The 16,954-nt window shown below is 52.4% G+C and overlaps 1 protein-coding gene across 2 annotated transcripts; it reads left to right on the forward strand.

Annotated features, from left to right (window-relative positions):
• The first annotated feature begins 6,032 nt into the window (after positions 1-6,032).
• Ca4 (carbonic anhydrase 4) lies at positions 6,033-14,305 on the forward strand. Of its 2 annotated transcripts, none has more exons than XM_005076912.4 (8): positions 6,033-6,189; positions 10,472-10,525; positions 11,652-11,807; positions 12,320-12,465; positions 12,581-12,667; positions 12,777-12,843; positions 12,956-13,119; positions 13,861-14,305. In XM_005076912.4, the coding sequence occupies exons 1-8, from the start codon at positions 6,135-6,137 to the stop codon at positions 14,053-14,055; spliced, it is 924 nt and encodes a 307-aa protein (XP_005076969.1). In that variant the 5' UTR covers positions 6,033-6,134; the 3' UTR covers positions 14,056-14,305. The 2 variants fall into 2 exon arrangements, with proteins under 2 accessions (XP_005076969.1, XP_040605316.1); XM_040749382.1 differs by lacking the exon at positions 6,033-6,189 and adding an exon at positions 6,246-6,405.
• Positions 14,306-16,954: the final 2,649 nt, after the last annotated feature.

A 16,954-nucleotide genomic window follows, 5' to 3' on the forward strand; every position in this document is an offset into this window, starting at 1 on the left:
AGATGGATTCAACTAGATGGGCTGGCCAGCAGGTCCCAGGGTTACTTACTCCTGTCTCAGCTTTCCCAGAGCTGGAATTACGAGCACATGCAGCCACACCCATCTTTTTACAAGGGGACTAGGGATCCAAGCACAAGTCCTCCTGCTTGTACTGCAAGCACCTTTCCAGTCAGGTCATCTCTGAAGCCCCTCCCACCTAGAAAATGAACATCTTAAAGACCAAAGCCTAACCCAGTTATTGAGAAAGCTCAAGAGCCAAGTAGAGGCTCAGTAAAACACAAAGGTCAAAACAGGAAGCTCTTTGGGAGCCAAGAGCAGAGAAGGAGCTGTCCTAGGAGGTGGAATTTCTTTCCTTCAGCATTGCTTAAGCTAAGTCACTCTGATTTCCAGCAAGGTTAAGCCGTGCTTCTCATGCCCGCTTGTGTAACTAAAAGAAAGTTTGGTTTTAAAGGAGACAGTTAAAAGGAGCATAGGGATACCTACGCTGAGTTCCCTACCTGGATCAAGCACTACTGGCCAGTTCCTTATAGCCATTTCCCTAACATTGGGCATCCTTGCTGCTCTGCAGTCTCTGGTTTTCCCTCCAGGGAGCTCTGAGCCCTCTAAGCATGCACTATTGTGCTTTGTACATCACTGTTTACATTAGTTCACAGACACAGGTACACAGAACACTTTGGGTTTTGTGAGAATGGGTGGCATTCAGATTCATTTGTTTGGCCTTTTGAGTTATGGAGGCCTCTTCCTCAAAACACCATTTAGTGAGAATCTAGAAATAAAGATGGAAGATTAGATTCTCCCAAGGAGAAAATCCTCTGTCACTGGAGATACAGGGCTGCAAAGGCAAAGAAAGACTTTCTCTTAATTGAGGCCATAAAACAAACAGGTAAAACTGCCTTGAGGAAGCAGAGTTCTCTTTGCCTAAGGCTTTCAACTTTACAGTTTCTAAAAGAGCCTCAGCAATCACCTTTGGAAGGCAGGTAAGACTACAGAGTATCCTTAAGACCAGGGTCAAGAGGGCTGGGGGAATAGTTCACTTGGTAAAATACTTGTCAAAGGTGCTTGCAGATCCAGAGTTTGACACCAGCACCCATATAAAAAGATGGCATGGTGACAAGCTCTTGTCACCCCAGTGCTGAGAAGGCAGGGCCAGGCTAATCCCTCAGTGAGTGATAGGTCTCAGTGAGAGATTTTTATGTCTGAAAACCAAGTGGGGGCTGCTGAGCCTCTTCAGTCACTAAACTGAGGAGGAGAGCTCAATCCCCAGAACCCATTGTGGGAGCTCCTGAAAGTTGTCCTCTGATTTCCATATGTATGTGCTGTGATGTACATCACACATACGCACGCACACACACACCTGCATACCATTACACATTTCAGAATCAAGAAATTATAGAAGTAGCCATTCTTTTATAATTATTATTTTGTGTGTATGGGGTTTTTATCTGCATGGATGCCTGAGCACCGAAAGCATGCCTTATACTGGTTGAGGCCAGAAGGAGTCAAATCCCCGGGGACTAAAGATACTAGGGTTGCAAGTCATCATGTGGGTGCTGAGAATCAAACCTGGGTCCTCCGGAAGAGCCATCAGTGCCCCAGGAGTGGCCATTCTTCATGTATTTGAATTCAGCATGTGGGAGTATACCAAGGCATCCTGGGTTGCTCTCTCCTGGAGGCATCTGTGGATCAATCTCCATGGTGATGTCTTCTCAGAGGAATGGGAACTGTTTCATCTAGCCCAACAGTTGAGTTCGAAAGACTCTAGGGAATTTCTGTCTTTGGTGCTAGTGGCACACTACATGGGGGCTATGAGATGGCTGAGTGGGTAAAGGTGCTTGCTGCTAAGCCTGATGATCTGAGTTCGATCCCAGAGAGAATTAGCTCCTTAAAACTGTCACTGACTTCCACGTGCATATTGTGTAACACGTGTGACTATGTGTGTACCCTTCATACACACACACACACACACACATACACATGCATTCACACAAATAAAAATAATCCTTAAAAACAGTATAAAAATAAAATAAACATTCTATGGATTTATCATCAGGAAGCAGAAGCAAAGAAACCAAGGAAACATTTAAGCCACAACTAAAACACTCCAGCTAAGCAATGGCCAGAGAAACTCATCACCAGTACTCATGACAGGTCCCAAGCAAATCCTCCAAAGATGTCAGCGGTGACAGGGACCCAGGCAGAGTTCTACTTTGTTATACAAGGCAACCGGAAAAGTTAATTTACTCTTTTGAAAAGCTGGATTCAGGCAAACCTAGGATTTGTGTCTGTGACACAAAAAAGAATTTCATAAATAGCCGGTAAGAAGCAGAGCTGGGCATTTACTAAAAATACAAAGAAATGCACCAAAGAGAAGAATAAAAATACACCCCAAAGCATGGAGAGTCACTTTAAATCATGGGGGAGAAAGGGTGTCAAGAGAAAGAACACTCAGGTTAAGAACACGCCTATCCAAGTGTGGGTGTGAGCTCCCCTAAGGGATTCGCAATTAACTATCTTAGCATTAGGTACATTTGGTGGCTCTCAAGGGGTTACTAAGAAAACATTATTTCCCCTTTCTTTCCTAATTTTTTTTATTTTTATTTATTTATTTATTTATCTTTGGTTTTTCGAGACAGGGTTTCTCTGTAGCTTTGGAGGCTGTCCTGGAACTCGCTCTGTAGACCAGGCTGGTCTCGAACTCACAGAGATCCGCCTGCCTCTGCCTCCCGAGTGCTGTCTCTCCTAATTTTTTAAAATGCATTTATTTAGTGCATGTGTGGAGGTCAGAGGACACTTGCAAAAGTTGGTTCTCTCCTTCCACTATGTGGGCCCTGGATGGGTGGAACTCAGGCTTGCCAGCCAGCATGTGCTTCTGCCCACTGGGCCATTTCACTGGCCTTTCTATCTCTCTTGGATAAGGGAGGTGACATCTGATAAGGCAAAACCAGGAACCACTTGGTGGCACAAAAGAATCATTTACCCTACAAAGGGGATTTCTGGTGAGACTCCTAAACTGCAGGTTTACACATGGGGGCAGGGGGAAGGCAAATGTCAGTTGGGTTGGAATTCTTGAAGTGGAGACAGGCTGCATCCAGACCCTGAACTAAGGGATTCCTTTTCCTTCTCATGTTCCTATAATCTGTCCTGTCTTTTTCTTCTCCTTCACTTTGACCTCAGATTGAGCCCACTTCCTCTCCTGTTACAGACAGAGCCACACAAGTAAAAGCCCACAGACAAGGACTGTGACTCATCTTTGAATACCCATGGGCCAGCGGCCACGCCCAGGCCTTAGCAAATTTAGTCGTGAAAGCCTAGACTGAGTTGGTTCCCAGTAACTGTTTATTGGTGAAGGTCATGGGGGCAAGATTACCACTCTGTCACCTTCCTCCCCCCCCCCTTTATAGAGGAGGAAGTTGCAATCAGAGGGAGAGGAAAATTGCCCAAGGTCATCCCTGAGTCAGAGGAAGAGCAAAGACTTGAACTCGGAACCTTGGGCTGAGTAAGAGGAAGAAACTGCTTCAGGGCATGGGCACTGGGCAGGGCTTTCCCATCCCAGCAGCTTGGGCTGGCAGCTTTATGGTCCTTCACATTCCTGAGACATGTTAGAGCCCACCCATCTCTCTCTCCTCCAATCATTCCAAATCAGTCTTGGTTCCTTCTTCAGGAAGCTGGGCTCCAGATGTTTGGATAATGTGACAGGTAATTGGTTTATGGCAGACCAGGACTGGAGTTAGGTCTGGGAGATAAGGCTGGAAATGATAATACAGGGGAAGTGGGAAGTTGAGGTTGAGCGTGGGGGTAGGGTGTGATAGCCAGGGTTCCTGGGAAGCCATGGAATGGAAAATGGCAGATAGAAACACCACGTGCAGCCGGGCATTGGTGGCGCACGCCTTTAATCCCAGCAGAGCCAGGCGGATCTCTGTGAGTTCGAGGCCAGCCTGGTCTACAAAGTGAGTTCCAGGACAGCCTCCAAAGCTACAGAGAAACCCTGTCTCGAAAAACCAAAAACCAAAAACAAACAAACAAACAAAAACACCACGTGACCACCTCAAGTGCCCTAGTCATACTCCAAGGTATTGGAATTAGTGTGTGTCGCCAGAAATACCTTTCTCAGAGGGGCTGCCCTGCAGCCTGGCCTAAACACATTCTGGGCTTCCACATTCTTCTCCACAGGGGCCCCATCACGCTGGTTTTTTTTTTTTTTTTCAAAATGAATACAGAAACCACTATCAAATCTCCCCCCTGGGCTGGGCGTTGGTGGCACACGCCTTTAATCCCAGCACTCGGGAGGCAGAGGCAGGCGGATCTCTGTGTGTTCGAGGCCAGCCTGGTCTACAAAGTGAGTTCCAGGACAGCCTCCAAAGCTACAGAGAAACCCTGTCTCGAAAAACCAAAAAAAAAAAAAAAAAAAAAAAAATCTCCCCCCTGTTTGACTAGGGGCTGGTCTAGGTCCGGGACATCCGGGACCCTTCATTCTTCCCCTTTCACTCCTAAAAGAGACAGTTTCAGCTCCACAAACACAAGTCCACTCTCCAAATAAGGCTCAAAGATCGTGGAATGTCATGCTCCTAGGTTAGAGGTTAAATTCCAGAGCAGAGTAGACAATAAGACCCGGAGCCTGATGGGGACGCCCCTCCCCCACCCTGCCTCTCTGTAGGATCAAAGCTGCCCGAGTAGGCTGTGTGATCCCAGGCCAGGGAGAGGAGTAGGCCAGTCCCTGGCCAGGGAGGAAGCCCCTTTGCTTGGATTGTCCTCATGAAGCCATTCCTCTTCAGAGGTTCAAAGGCTGGTACCGAGGCAGGGAGATGGTGATGAGAATTTGGCAACGGATGGGGAAGTAGCTGGACCAGAAAATGGGGCTTTCTGTTGATGGAGGAGTCCAGGTGACTGCCTGATTCCTCAGTCTCCCCAATCCGGTCCCAGATTCCTAAACTACCGCTGATGCACCGATTCCCCATGAGACTTAGGGGACTACCGCAGAGACCACGACATCAAGAAGTCTTGACATCGACACCAGATCCATTTCTCTGGATACTGGAGACAGACGTTTTCCTCAAGGAATCTTTCTTTGCTGCAGACTCTTCCTGATTGATGGGAATGCTTGGGGTACACTTAGACCTTCCCAAGCTATATCTCAATATCAACCAGCCCTTTCCCCTATGACACCATGGAGTTTCCTAGTAAGCCACTTTACAAACCAACTTTCAATTGTGCTCCCCCACCCCCCATTCTATCATCCCCTTACCCTTTCCGGTCCTCCAATCCCTCCCCATCTCCTTGGCTCAGCATACACACACACACACACACACACACACACACACACACACACACACACAAAATCCACCAGGAACAGAAGTTTAGGGAGCCTAGCTCAAGGCTGGAAAAGGGGTCATGGTTTTCTTAGAATTCAGTTTGGATGTAGCTCAGTGGTGGAGTGCTTGCCCAGCATGAGAAATAGGGAAGGAAAGGAAATGCGCGCGCCCCGCGGGAGGGGGGTGTCCTCCAGTATCGAGAAAGAAAACCCCAAGTCAAGTTTGGAACAGCCTGAGAGGAAAATGATGAGACTCGAGAAACAGCTACAGCTACCCGAAAGAGCCTCTTGCGGGGCATCTCTTCAAGAAACAGCATTGCAAAGCTTTCAACCCTCCTATCTCTAGGTTTCCTCGAGGCCTTTTACATCCACCCGGGCCCCAAATCAAGTTCATTCCAAGGAGGCACTAGGAGACCCAGCACAATGGTTGGTGACAACATGATGAAAGCTGCGAATCTGGGAAGGCATCCCTGTGGGTCAGGGACCTCGGGACAGCCCATCTCTGTTCCTGGGTCAGTGACCAGAAATAGGACGGGGTAAAGTTGAGAAAACTACACTTCCAAACCCTGGCCAGGCGGGGTAGGTGAGGGGTCTTGTCACCGCGGATTAAGGTAGCAGGGGAGGCGGGGAGAGGATTCTTTCAGACCTGAGACTGGACGAGGCAAGGGGAGGCTCCGCCAGGAGGAGGAGTTGCCTCCCACGTCCTGCTGTCGGGGCGCCCTCCCGTCGTGGTGCTATAAAGCCTCAACCGGCATGATCGCGACGCCTCCGGTGGCTTCCTCCGTGCCTGACCCGGCGCTGGGCAGCGGCTTTGTCCTCAAGCACCATGCAGCTGCTTCGTACTCTGTTGGCGCTGGCTTACGCAGTCAGCTATACCGCAGGTACCCTCGGGTGACCCTCTGCGCCCCCGGCCCCGCTCCCCTGGCCAGCGCTCTCCGGCTGCGCGTGGCTCATGCAGGGAACTGTGAGGGTGCCGCGGACCTGGCTACGAGGGAGCGTGGGTATCTACATATGTCCGCGGGCGGCTGCGGAGGAGCGTGTGCTCCCATGTGCGCGACCGCGGGCTGTACGCGTGGCGGACGCGCGTGTGATCTGTGGTGAGGATGCTTCTCCGACCCGCCGGGATGCACGCTCCTTTCCTTACCTTGGTTCTCCTGGGTCTGCCCCTGGGTGGCCAGTGGCCACCTGCAGGGACTCTGAGCCGGTAGCTGTTGCCCGCGCAGCAGGTTGGATGTTTTGGGGTCCTGGCGTTCCTCTCTCCCCACCTTGGGTTCCTGGCCTCAGAGCTGCAAGCTCCCTTCTCCCCAGCCCCCAGCGCTGGATTGGGAGCCTGGCGGGGGGCATCCCAAGACCCAAGTCCCCGGCCAAGCCGGTCTTTCCGGACAAGGTGATTTTCGTTTAAAGATTAATGGTGAGACCGAGCTCCTAATTATTCTTCTAGGTGGGAGGTAGTGGTAGAGGCGTGTTAATATTTGATAAGGAGGTAAAGGAGATTCTAGCGGCTGGCACCTTCTCCGCTACCCCATAGCTCTTCACAAAGACCTCATCTCTTCGTCCGCAGGCAAGCTTTCCCCTCCAACCGGCCAAACCTCCCTTCCAGAGATAGGTACTCTGCCCTTGGATTGGAGCAGGGGTCAACTCTCAAGGGAGCTCTCGGCCGCAGAGAGGAAAGAGAATGCTCCCTGTTGCAGGAGGAGCATGGCTTGGAGGATGTATGGCATCCTACAACAACTCCAAAGCTCCTTCCTAGAAGGAGGGAAAAGAACATCTGATACAATGAGAGAGAGACAGAAAATGATTGAAGAGAAGGCTGGGTTGGATATTTGAAACGATTTAGTATAAAGGAAAATGTTTCTAAATTAACGGGTGCCTCCTAGCTGTTCACCTTCGGTGAGTCATATAACCTGTTTTGTCGTTTACAGCGCGGTATAGCAACTGCTCCTGGGCACTGCTTGATAATAAGTGTGAGACTGTAGGCAGTGCCTGTGGGCTCTGGGCAGAAGTACTCTACAAGATGGTCATGGGGCGCAGCCGATGACCTGGGGCCATGTAGGCAGAAATCCACCTCAGCTGACCTCTTCACACAAACTCTTCCCGTGTTAGTGCCAGGACCACCTTCCTTCGGCGCATCATCCTGCAGGAATTGGAAAGCACCCAGGTGGCAAGAGAAAATCCTTAGGGGGGAGGAGGGAGAGATTCCACCCTTTCAGAGCCCCAGACCCAGAGCAGGGAGGTGCTGAGACTTTGCCCAGGACACACTCAGGTTCTGCTGAGCTGGTTGCAAGAGTTTTCCTCCTTCCCTCGCAGTGAGGGTGGGTTGAGCAAGGTCCATTAAAATGACTTCAGTCCTCTCTAAAAGGTCCCTGATCCAGATAAAACTGGACTTAAAGGGGGGGATTAGCCTAGGCAGGGGGTGAGGGCCTTGGTCCTGCCTCAATGGGACAGACTTAGTAGACTTCTTAGGGGAGGCTTTACTTTAGGGGTGAGGGTGGAGAGAAGTAGGGGGAGTGAGAGGAGAGGAGGGAGGGGGAACTAGGATTGGAATGTAAAAGCTAAGTTAATTAAAAGAGAAAGTTAAAAGAAAAAAGGGGAGGGGGTGGGCTTGTGACTAAGGCCTGAGAACAGTGGCTCGGTAAGGGGCAATGTTTTGTCTCTAACCTCACCTCTGGCCCAGGATTAGGTGGGACACAGCTGGGAGCCTCTATCCTTCCCAGGTCCTTTATTTTGGGCATGGCCAAAGACTGGGAGCACTTCATTCTCTGCAATGCTAACCCTCAGAAGCACGTGTGGGAGAGCCGTAGTGACTGGTGCCCTGCCACCTGACTGACTGTGAGGTGCCTACCTGACCCTGGCTCCCGCCTCATCAACATTGTTTTTCTGGCCACCACCTCCTGAAGAGGGTAGTTACAAGAGTGTTCAGCCAAGCAGGTCAAAAGTCTTTATGATTAAGACAGTGGGTCAGAGGTCAAGCTAACCAGGGAGCTGGGGCCAGAGCCAGGGAAGGGAAGATTCCCAAGAAATACCCTGATGGAGTCCCCCTTGGGCATGCCTAAGGGCCCTACCCTCCAGAGCCAGCTTTCTCCAGGAATAGCTTCCCTTTGGGCCCCAAGGGCTAAGGGGGTAGGGCGGGGTCCATGGCTGCTCTCCCAGAACTCTATTCCTCTTCGGGGAAGCCTGTTCTACTTCCAGGTCCTCTGAGGACCAATGACTCAGGAAGACAGCTCCTCTCTTCAGTGTGACTGGCCCCCACTTCATCTGATCTGCAAGTTCGGGGTAGGGGCAGAGCAGGCCTGGAAGGAAGGGGAGCAGACTCCCAGGTTCACTGCCCTCTGCATAATGGCCTCATACACACTTCCCTGAGTGCAGCTGCTCCCGGAGAGTAGAACCGCCATGGGGGGACCCTGATATCTAAACAAGACCATGCCAGCTGGGCAGCAGGCGTGAACTCTGAAACTAGAAAAATCAGAATCGGCCTTTGGAGGCCAATTCCTGGAGGGCTCACTCTAATAGCCTAGAACTTTGCTCCTCCTGGCTACAAGGAGTTTGGTTTTTCTGTGTCCCTCCCCACCATGTCTGTTTCTGGGATGGCTCTGCTGCCCAGACTCGGGAAGAGATGGGGCTTGGGGGTGCAAAGCTTAGGCAGGATACAGTCCAGGATACACACCTGTAATCCGAGCCTGTGCTTCATAGGGAGATGCAGTCAAGGCAAAACAAGGATTGGGGCCATGGCTCAGTGGTAGAGCACTTGCCTGGCATGCACCAGGCCCTGGGTTTGCCTCCCAGCACTGGAAGAATGACAAAGCAAGACGAAGGCCACAAAGCTCCCAGAAGGACGGGGCTGATGATGCATTGTGAGGACCCCGAGCTGAGCCCAGCACTACCCTTTTCTTAGGAATGTCCTCACCCGGGAATTCTTTCCAACTCACTCCATGTCTTTTCCTCTCCTGCCTTGGCTTAGTTTCGGCCATCTGCTCACTGACAGGAGGCCGGGGAGGAGGGGCAGAGTTGTCTGAACTTTACTGAGTGTCAGCTGCCTGGAGGAGTCCACACCACCTCTCATTTAATCCTCTCCAGTCTCGTGGTGGACATTTTAGGGCCATTTAACAGATTACAAAACCAAAGCGTAAGGGACCGTCCTCAAACACAGGGCTCCTAAGTGGCTTGGTCAGAATTCTAATTTTGGATGAAATGCTTCATTCATCCTGTTGGTGAAAAAGCATGGTCTGTGAATCTGTCTGTCTGTCTCTTTCTCCTGTAGACCTTATTTTGGAGCAGAATGCTTGGATATGCCGTGCCCCTGCATGGGTCCCCTTGTCAGCAGATCACGGCTGCTTTGTTCAGGATTACTGGTTCTTCTGTCTTCAGAGTTATGATAATTCAGAGTGGACCTTGGCAAAGCAAAAAGGGGCATTAAGGAGGGATTGCCCATCCACAGTTGCCTGGATCAGCACCCTCCTCCCCGATCCCCGTGGTAGCCCGGCTGGAAGGATGGAACCCACTCTCTTGTTCCGGAAAGGAGGGTTGTTCTAATCCTTCACGCCCAGCTGGGCCTCCTCTTCAGTTCCAGGCAGGATGCAGGAGGGAAGAAAGGTTGATGTCCCAGGGACAGAGCCTTAGAGAGGCCCTGAAGACCAGCACCCTAATCATGACGAGTGCTGACATTCCAGTTGTTTCACTTTATCTTTTTTTTTTTTTTGGTTTTTTGAGACAGGGTTTCTCTGTGGCTTTGGAGGCTGTCCTGGAACTAGCACTTGTAGACCAGGCTGGCCTCGAACTCACAGAGATCCGCCTGCCTCTGCCTCCCAAGTGCTGGGATTAAAGGCGTGGGCCACCAACGCCCGGCCTTCACTTTATCTTATTTGTTTTTCCAGACAGGGTTTCTCTGTGTGGCCCTGGCTATCCTGGAACTTGCTCTGTAAACCAGGCTGGCCTGGAACTCGAGCCCAAGTGCTGGGGGATTAAAAGGGTGCACCACCACATGGCCATTCCTTTCATCATTAGGTCTACTTCCTTGGGGACTTCAGTCCCACACTCCAGAAACCTTCCATCCCAACCCAGCAGAGGATTTCGACACCAGAGTTTTTCCCAGGCTCTGGTCCATGGGGCTGTGTGAGCAATTCAGGCGCACACCCAGGGTTCACATTCTTCCTTTCTCTGTTCCAGCCGCACACTGGTGCTATGAGATCCAGGCCAAGGAGCCCAACAGCCACTGCCAGGGTGAGTAGTGCCACACTCATCAGCTTCTTCCAACACAGGCACACTCGCACACATGTCCAGCTCTCAGTGACTAGGAAACAGTGAATGTACTGAGGTTGACACTGGAAACTAAATTAGCAACACATTTGCTATTTTTGTCTGACACAGTGGAGGCTTGACTCTGGTCAAGCCCTTTGAGGTGGAAGTGGGAGATGGTTCTTGGTAGTTGTTGCTGGAGTACTGAGGCGTGCAGGGTCTTGCACATGCTCCTAGACAAGAAGAATTTTACCATTGAGCCACAGCCTCCGTTGCCTCCTTGGCACTTTTCCTAATGTTGACCAACCTTCCGGTGCAGCCTGCTGTGGAGGGACGACGGCCACCCTCTAGCTGAAAGCTGGAGTCGCCTAGCTCTTCCCCCCTCCCACTCCTTAGATAACCCTTTTTTTTTTTTTTTTTTTTTTTTGGTTTTTCGAAACAGGGTTTCTCTGTGACTTTGGAGGCTGTCCTGGAACTTGCTCTGTAGACCAGGCTGGCCTCGAACTCACAGAGATCCGCCTGCCTCTGCCTCCCAAGTGCTGGGATTAAAGGCGTGGGCCACCAACGCCCGGCTATAATGCCTTTTCAAGTTCATCTTTGCATCACAGCTCTTCCAGAGGGTCCTCCTCCACAATTGCCAAAGCTGAAAAGCCAAAATCTCCCACTTGGCCTCCCCGCCCCCCTCCCTGTTTTTTTGTTTTTGTTTTTTGTTTTTTTTTTTGAGACTGGGTTTGTCTTCATAGTTTTGCAGCCTGTTCTGGAACTTACTCTGTAGACCAGGCTGGCCTCGAACTCACAGAGATCCACCAGCCTCTGCCTCCCAAGTGCTGGGACTAAAGGCATACGCCATGCCCATTCAGACCCTTTCAATCTTCCCAACACTCCTTGAACGTGCCTTATGGGTCCAGGTTCCCCCTGAGAAAGCCAGAGCTCAGCATCCTGAGGTTACTCCAGTCCCAGAGCTCTTAGCAAGCCTGTCGGAGGAGGAAGAGGAATGTTAGGACAGAGAGACTCATGCCCTGCTACAGGACCTCACCAGCAGTCTAAGCCCCTGACTCATCACTGGGTCAACGTGGCGCCCTTGAATCTCAGACCTCTCTTTCCTGCCCAGGACCTGCTGACTGGACTGGGGACTGTAAGAAGACCCACCAGTCCCCCATCAACATTGTCACCACGGAGGCCAAGATGAACCCCGACCTGAAGCCTTTCACTTTCCACGGCTATGACCAAAAGAAGAAGTGGGTAGTCAAGAACGACGGACACTCAGGTGGGTCTTGCGAGGACTGGCTGGGCAGGGCGAGCTGCAAGGACGGCGAGTTGCTCAGGCCTGCAGCTGGGACGCCTCGAGAGAGAGGAGGAGGCGTTAGTCAGTTGTGTTTTCAGTCATTTCATCAGAACAGTGGGCTGCAGGGAGGGAGCATTCCCAGAAGGAGGGAACGACCTTTGTGAGAGCACGGGGGCGTGAAACTGCCTGGGCGTTTGGGTGGGGAACTGAGTGGGAGCCGCTGTGTGTGGAAAGAGGCCGTAGAGGGAAGCTAGGAGGAGCTGACCAAGGCCTGGAACAGGTCACCAGGGCTGAGGAGTGTGGCGGACCACGGAGGGAGTCAAAACAGGCTCAGGACAGGGCTACAGTTTGGGGTGAGGCGGTGAGGCAGCCAGGGAGAGTGAACGCTGTGTGTCTCCTAGGGGTCTAGGCCTCAGTGAAGGTGGGAGGTGATGGGATCTGGGGTGGGGACTGGGAGGCCAGCATGAGGACTCTGCCCACTCGGGCGCCCCCAGTGAAAATGATGCTGGGAGACGGAAGCTTCATCGCTGGAGGAGACCTGCCGGCACAGTACCAGGCTGTGCAGCTGCACCTGCACTGGTCACAGGAGTTTGACAAAGGCTCAGAACACAGCATTGATGGGAAACACTTTGCCATGGAGGTGAGGAACGAACCCTCCCGCTGGTGCGTGGGCTGGGCTCTGGGTGTGCACCCACCTTGGGCAGGACGGGTGATCCAGCTCCCCATAAGTTGCCCTCCTACACACCCCCTCCTAGATGCACGTCGTACATGAGAAGGCGACATCGAGCAATAAGGCGCAGGACTCCCAGGACAAGAACGCAGTGCTGGCATTCATGGTTGAGGTGGGACTCCCATCCCCATAACCCTGGAGGTTGTCCGTCTTCCAGAAAGAGCTGCTTGTCCCCAGCAGCTCTCCGGGGCGCTCTTTAGCTTCCTTCCTTCCCGTTCCAGGTGGGAGACGAGATGAACCAGGGTTTCCAGCCCTTGGTGGAGGCACTGTCCCATATCTCCACACCCAGTGAGTCAGTACTGCGGAGGAGATGACGTCTTCCCACAGCAGAAGGGGCAGGGGTGCTGGGGTAGCAGCTTTTCGGAGTGCCATATGTAAGGGACTTTGTCCCCCACGCTAGATACAAACACCACGATGAAGGAGAGCTGCCTGCAGGACATGCTTCCTAAGAAGGAGAAACTGGTTCACTACTTCCGTTACCTGGGCTCGCTGACCACCCCCAACTGTGACGAGACAGTCATCTGGACTGTGTTCAAGGAACCCATTAAGCTCCACAAAGACCAGGTACTCAGGCCTGGGGCAAGGTGCAGTCTCCCACATGGAGCCCCCCCCTGCCCAACAGGTCTCTGGGGTGGGGGACGAGAATCATTGTGTCAGCCCTTGGGTTTCCACTGGCAGAGACAGGCATGAAGGAAAGCTGTCGGCCGCTGTCCTGAATAGAGGGCCTTGTGAGAAGTCACGGAGGGTGCTCAGAATAGGCTTCCAGAAAAGTGGGAGAGGTGACTGGTTAGAGTGTTTCTCGGAGAGAGCTCAGGTTGGAATTCCTTAGTGCACTTCCTTAGTGCAGTCAACAAACAGCACTTGAGTCTACAATAGCCTCTGGAAAGACAATAGGAAGCCCAAACGACCAAAATCCCTTGGGCTTATTATGGCCGTGATTCTCAAAGTGTGATGTCAACATCTTTACCGGTGAGCATTTTCTAGAAATGTCCATTCTTAGGTTCACTCCATATCTATTGAATCATATTCTGGGGCTGGAATCCCCTGAGCTCCTTCAGCTGATGCTAAAGGATGTTCACCTCCAAGAGCCACTGTAGCACAGCAAAAGTGATGGTAACAGGCCAGGAAAGGTGACCGTGGAGGGAGGGGAAGCAGTGGGACTCAGCTCCCCACACATGCCACATTCCACTCGGGTGGTCACTCCCAGCCCCCCTCTCTTTCCGCTGTGGCTCTGAGAGGTGAGGTGTCGGGAGGTGACACAGCCAGGAGAATGGCCCCACCTGCTGAGCACTGTCTCTTTCACAGTTCCTGAAATTCTCCAAGGAGCTGTACTATGACGAAGACAAGAGTCTGACTATGAAGGACAACGTGAGGCCCCTGCAGCAGCTAGGAAACCGCCAGGTGTTCAGGTCCCATGCCCCAGGACAGCTGCTGTCTTTACCCCTGACTGCCCTGTTGGTCCCTACACTCACGTGCCTGGTGACCGGCCTCCTCCAGTGACGCACCAATTCCGGACACGTGACCTCTGACCTTTAGAGAACATGGCTTCACTTTCTTAGACTTTGCAGGTTGGACTTTGGGGACTATTGAAATACGGGTAGCTGTCTGTGGTGCACACCTTTAATCCCAGAACTGGACGGTGCAGAGACATGTGGATCTCTGAGATTGAGGCCAGCCTGCTCTCCACAGAGAAAGTTCTAGACCATCCACCTCCTCCCTACAATAAAATATGGATATATTTTTGGAGAAACCCTTTGCAAGTCTTTTTTAACTCTGTAAGATCACCTTGTTCTATTCACCCCACTCCACAGGGCGGGGACCTTAAGGCTTGGAGGTTTCTCCCAAAACAGGTCTGACCCTGCCTGTGTATGTGAGTGCCCTATCAACACACATTCCCTCACCTCCCAACCTCAGAAAGATGGTGAAGGTACCTTGGAACACCAACACGAAAAAAGCCAGAGGACCTCTGACCAGGATCTTCGTTTTACAGTGGGGGAAACAGGTCTAAGAGCAGAGGCTAGATGAAGACTACATAGTGGAGCTGGAGTGGAGCTCAGGAGGAGCATGGAACGGCATCCAATGGAGCGGGATTCATTCATTTGCTCAAATATCTCTTGAGCTTGGCAGATAACTGGGCAGGTGACAGGGACAAAACAATGAGATGCCTGGGGTTCTCAGTCCAGACCGTCCAAGAGGTAAGAAGGCAGTGACAGAGTCCAGGAAGGGCAGCTGCAGTTCCCATGGATGGTCAGGGCCAGGGCGTCTGCAAGAGAAGGAGGCCATCTGGATTCTGTAATGCAGGGGGTCGGGCAGGGCACCCATCAGGAAGCAGCAGGGGGAGAGAAGGAGGGAGGAAGAACAGAGCAGCAACTGGAGGGATGGGGATAGGCGGTCCGGGTGTTATAGATCCTAGGCCACGGTGGGCTTGTGCCCAGGGCCAGGATGTGGCTCTTCTGTGCCATAGGGTTGCAGAAGTAAGGAAGGACAAGGTGGAACGGGTTCCCAGGTTCATGTCCAGGGCAGGGTCTACTCATGAGTCAGCAACAGATGTGACGGGAAGAGTCACTATGTCTCCGGTGGGCTTTCCCCAAGGAGGGACAGCAGGGAGGGTGTGTGGAGGGACCCAGAAGCAAGGATGGTACACACCGTCCATGGCAGTGTTGGAGTTTCGAGCTATGTGAAGTGAGGATGAAGTCACAGACCTTGAGCAAATAGGAGAGCTGGAGCCAGGCCGGAGCCGGGTCACTCTGCCTAGGGCTGAGAGGTGTGTGTTCCCACAGAAGGTGCAAACCATGGGCTCATGAGGCCAACAAGGCCCTGCTGCTTGTCGCCTGGGGAGGGTGTCTGGTAATGATGCCAGTATCCCCAGTCAGCTAAACCTGGGGTAAGATGAATGGCCATCTCCCCAACTACCCTCTTCTCTCTCTTTTCCATTTGTGGCCCATAGTAAGTATCTTCCTCCTGCTTCACCAATGGCCACACAGCTAGGATGGTGGTGGTGGTGGTGGTGGTGGTGGTATTCTGTAGTCATGGCAACAGCAGGCAGCCTGTGTCAGCAGAGGGTATGTGAGCCAAGGGTTTTCTTTAGTTCCCAGGAAGCCTGCAGGGGATCTCAGGGGCCTCCTCCCCAGGCTCTGGGCTGTGAGGTCAGAACAGCCATTGCATGGCTGGACAACCTCCCCCCCAACCCCTTCTCTCTCTCACACCCCTCCCCCACCTCCCTCCACACTCACCTCTCACCTGTCCTCTACTCGGCCTTCAGCGAATAAGGTAGCAGCAGAACCAGAAGTGCTAACTCTCTGCAAGTGACCAGAGGAGCCTGAATCTTCCACCCCAGGTAGAAGGCATGGGACCTTCTCCTGCCTGCCTGGCCCGTAATAAACCTACCTGGCTAGTGGAAGTCAGAGTGGGGCAGTGTTCATCCAGGCCTCAGACTGTCCCTGTGTGTTCTGGAGGCACTCCTGGCAAAGCCACTCAGTGGCCGGTCACCATGAGCGCTCCCCTGGCCTCGTCCCCACACAAGGAGGTGCCTGTCACTGAAGAACATCCTCTTCTGAGTGAATTCACTGACTGTATTGACCCCCACTTGGAGTAGGTGGCCGCCTGTCTCATGAGGCAGTTTTCTCCGAGGGCGTGGGGCCTGCCATGGCTCCTCGGGTACAAGGGAGGCCTATTCTGACTGTCCTTTCTTCTCTTTCTTCCATCTCCTTAGGTGACTGCATGGGTGTGCACACTCAGACATTTGCACACGAGTGCTTCCCCACAGATGCTGAGCCTGGGGAAAGCACCCACGCCATAGCCAGCCTTCTCTGAGCTCCACAGGCTATGAAGCACATTTATTGAGTACCTACTGTGTGCTGACCGTGGGTCTACCATTTTGTGAATGAGGACTTCTTCCATTGCATGGTTGAGGAAGTTGCAGTACAGCAGGGTCAAGAAACCTGTCAGACCCGTGGGGTCACAGCCTGGGGTCACTCTGTACCTCCTTAAGCTCCCATAGTCAACTTTCTTCGTCAGAGCCATCCCGGAAGACAGGCCACTCTGACGGACAGGGTGGGGTCTGCTGTCCCCCCCCCCCCATTTCCAGTGGCTGCCTCTATTCCCAAGGGGCCACCTCTCCTTCCCTGTGTTTAGGTTTTGGCATCCCGGTAGGAGCTGTGGGCTAAAAATACTCGCCCATGTGTTTAGATGATTCTTGGAGAACAAACTTCCCCATCTTGGCTCTCACCTTGCACACTTGCGGGCCCTGCTTCCTGTGGCTCTGATCTGACTGTGTGGGAGGGGCGAGGGTCTGCAACGCCCAGAGTCGTGGGGGTGGAAGAGCCCCATGTGAGCATGGACTGAGGAGGCTGTGAGGTCATGCTATGTCAGGGCACATCTGTGTGGAGACCATCATGGC

The sequence above is a fragment of the Mesocricetus auratus genome, unplaced genomic scaffold (genome assembly GCF_017639785.1).
Source record: "Mesocricetus auratus isolate SY011 unplaced genomic scaffold, BCM_Maur_2.0 Super-Scaffold_100007, whole genome shotgun sequence".
Lineage (NCBI taxonomy): Eukaryota > Metazoa > Chordata > Mammalia > Rodentia > Cricetidae > Mesocricetus > Mesocricetus auratus.

Excerpts from the sequence above, each read along its gene's own strand:
- Ca4 (XM_040749382.1), top strand. The coding sequence starts at position 6,261 with ATGCAGGGAACTGTGAGGGTGCCGCGGACCTGGCTACGAGGGAGCGTG. Across the intron at positions 10,526-11,651 it reads GCCCAACAGCCACTGCCAGG|GACCTGCTGACTGGACTGGG; the intron begins GTGAGTAGTGCC and ends TTTCCTGCCCAG. Across the intron at positions 11,808-12,319 it reads CAAGAACGACGGACACTCAG|TGAAAATGATGCTGGGAGAC; the intron begins GTGGGTCTTGCG and ends GGGCGCCCCCAG.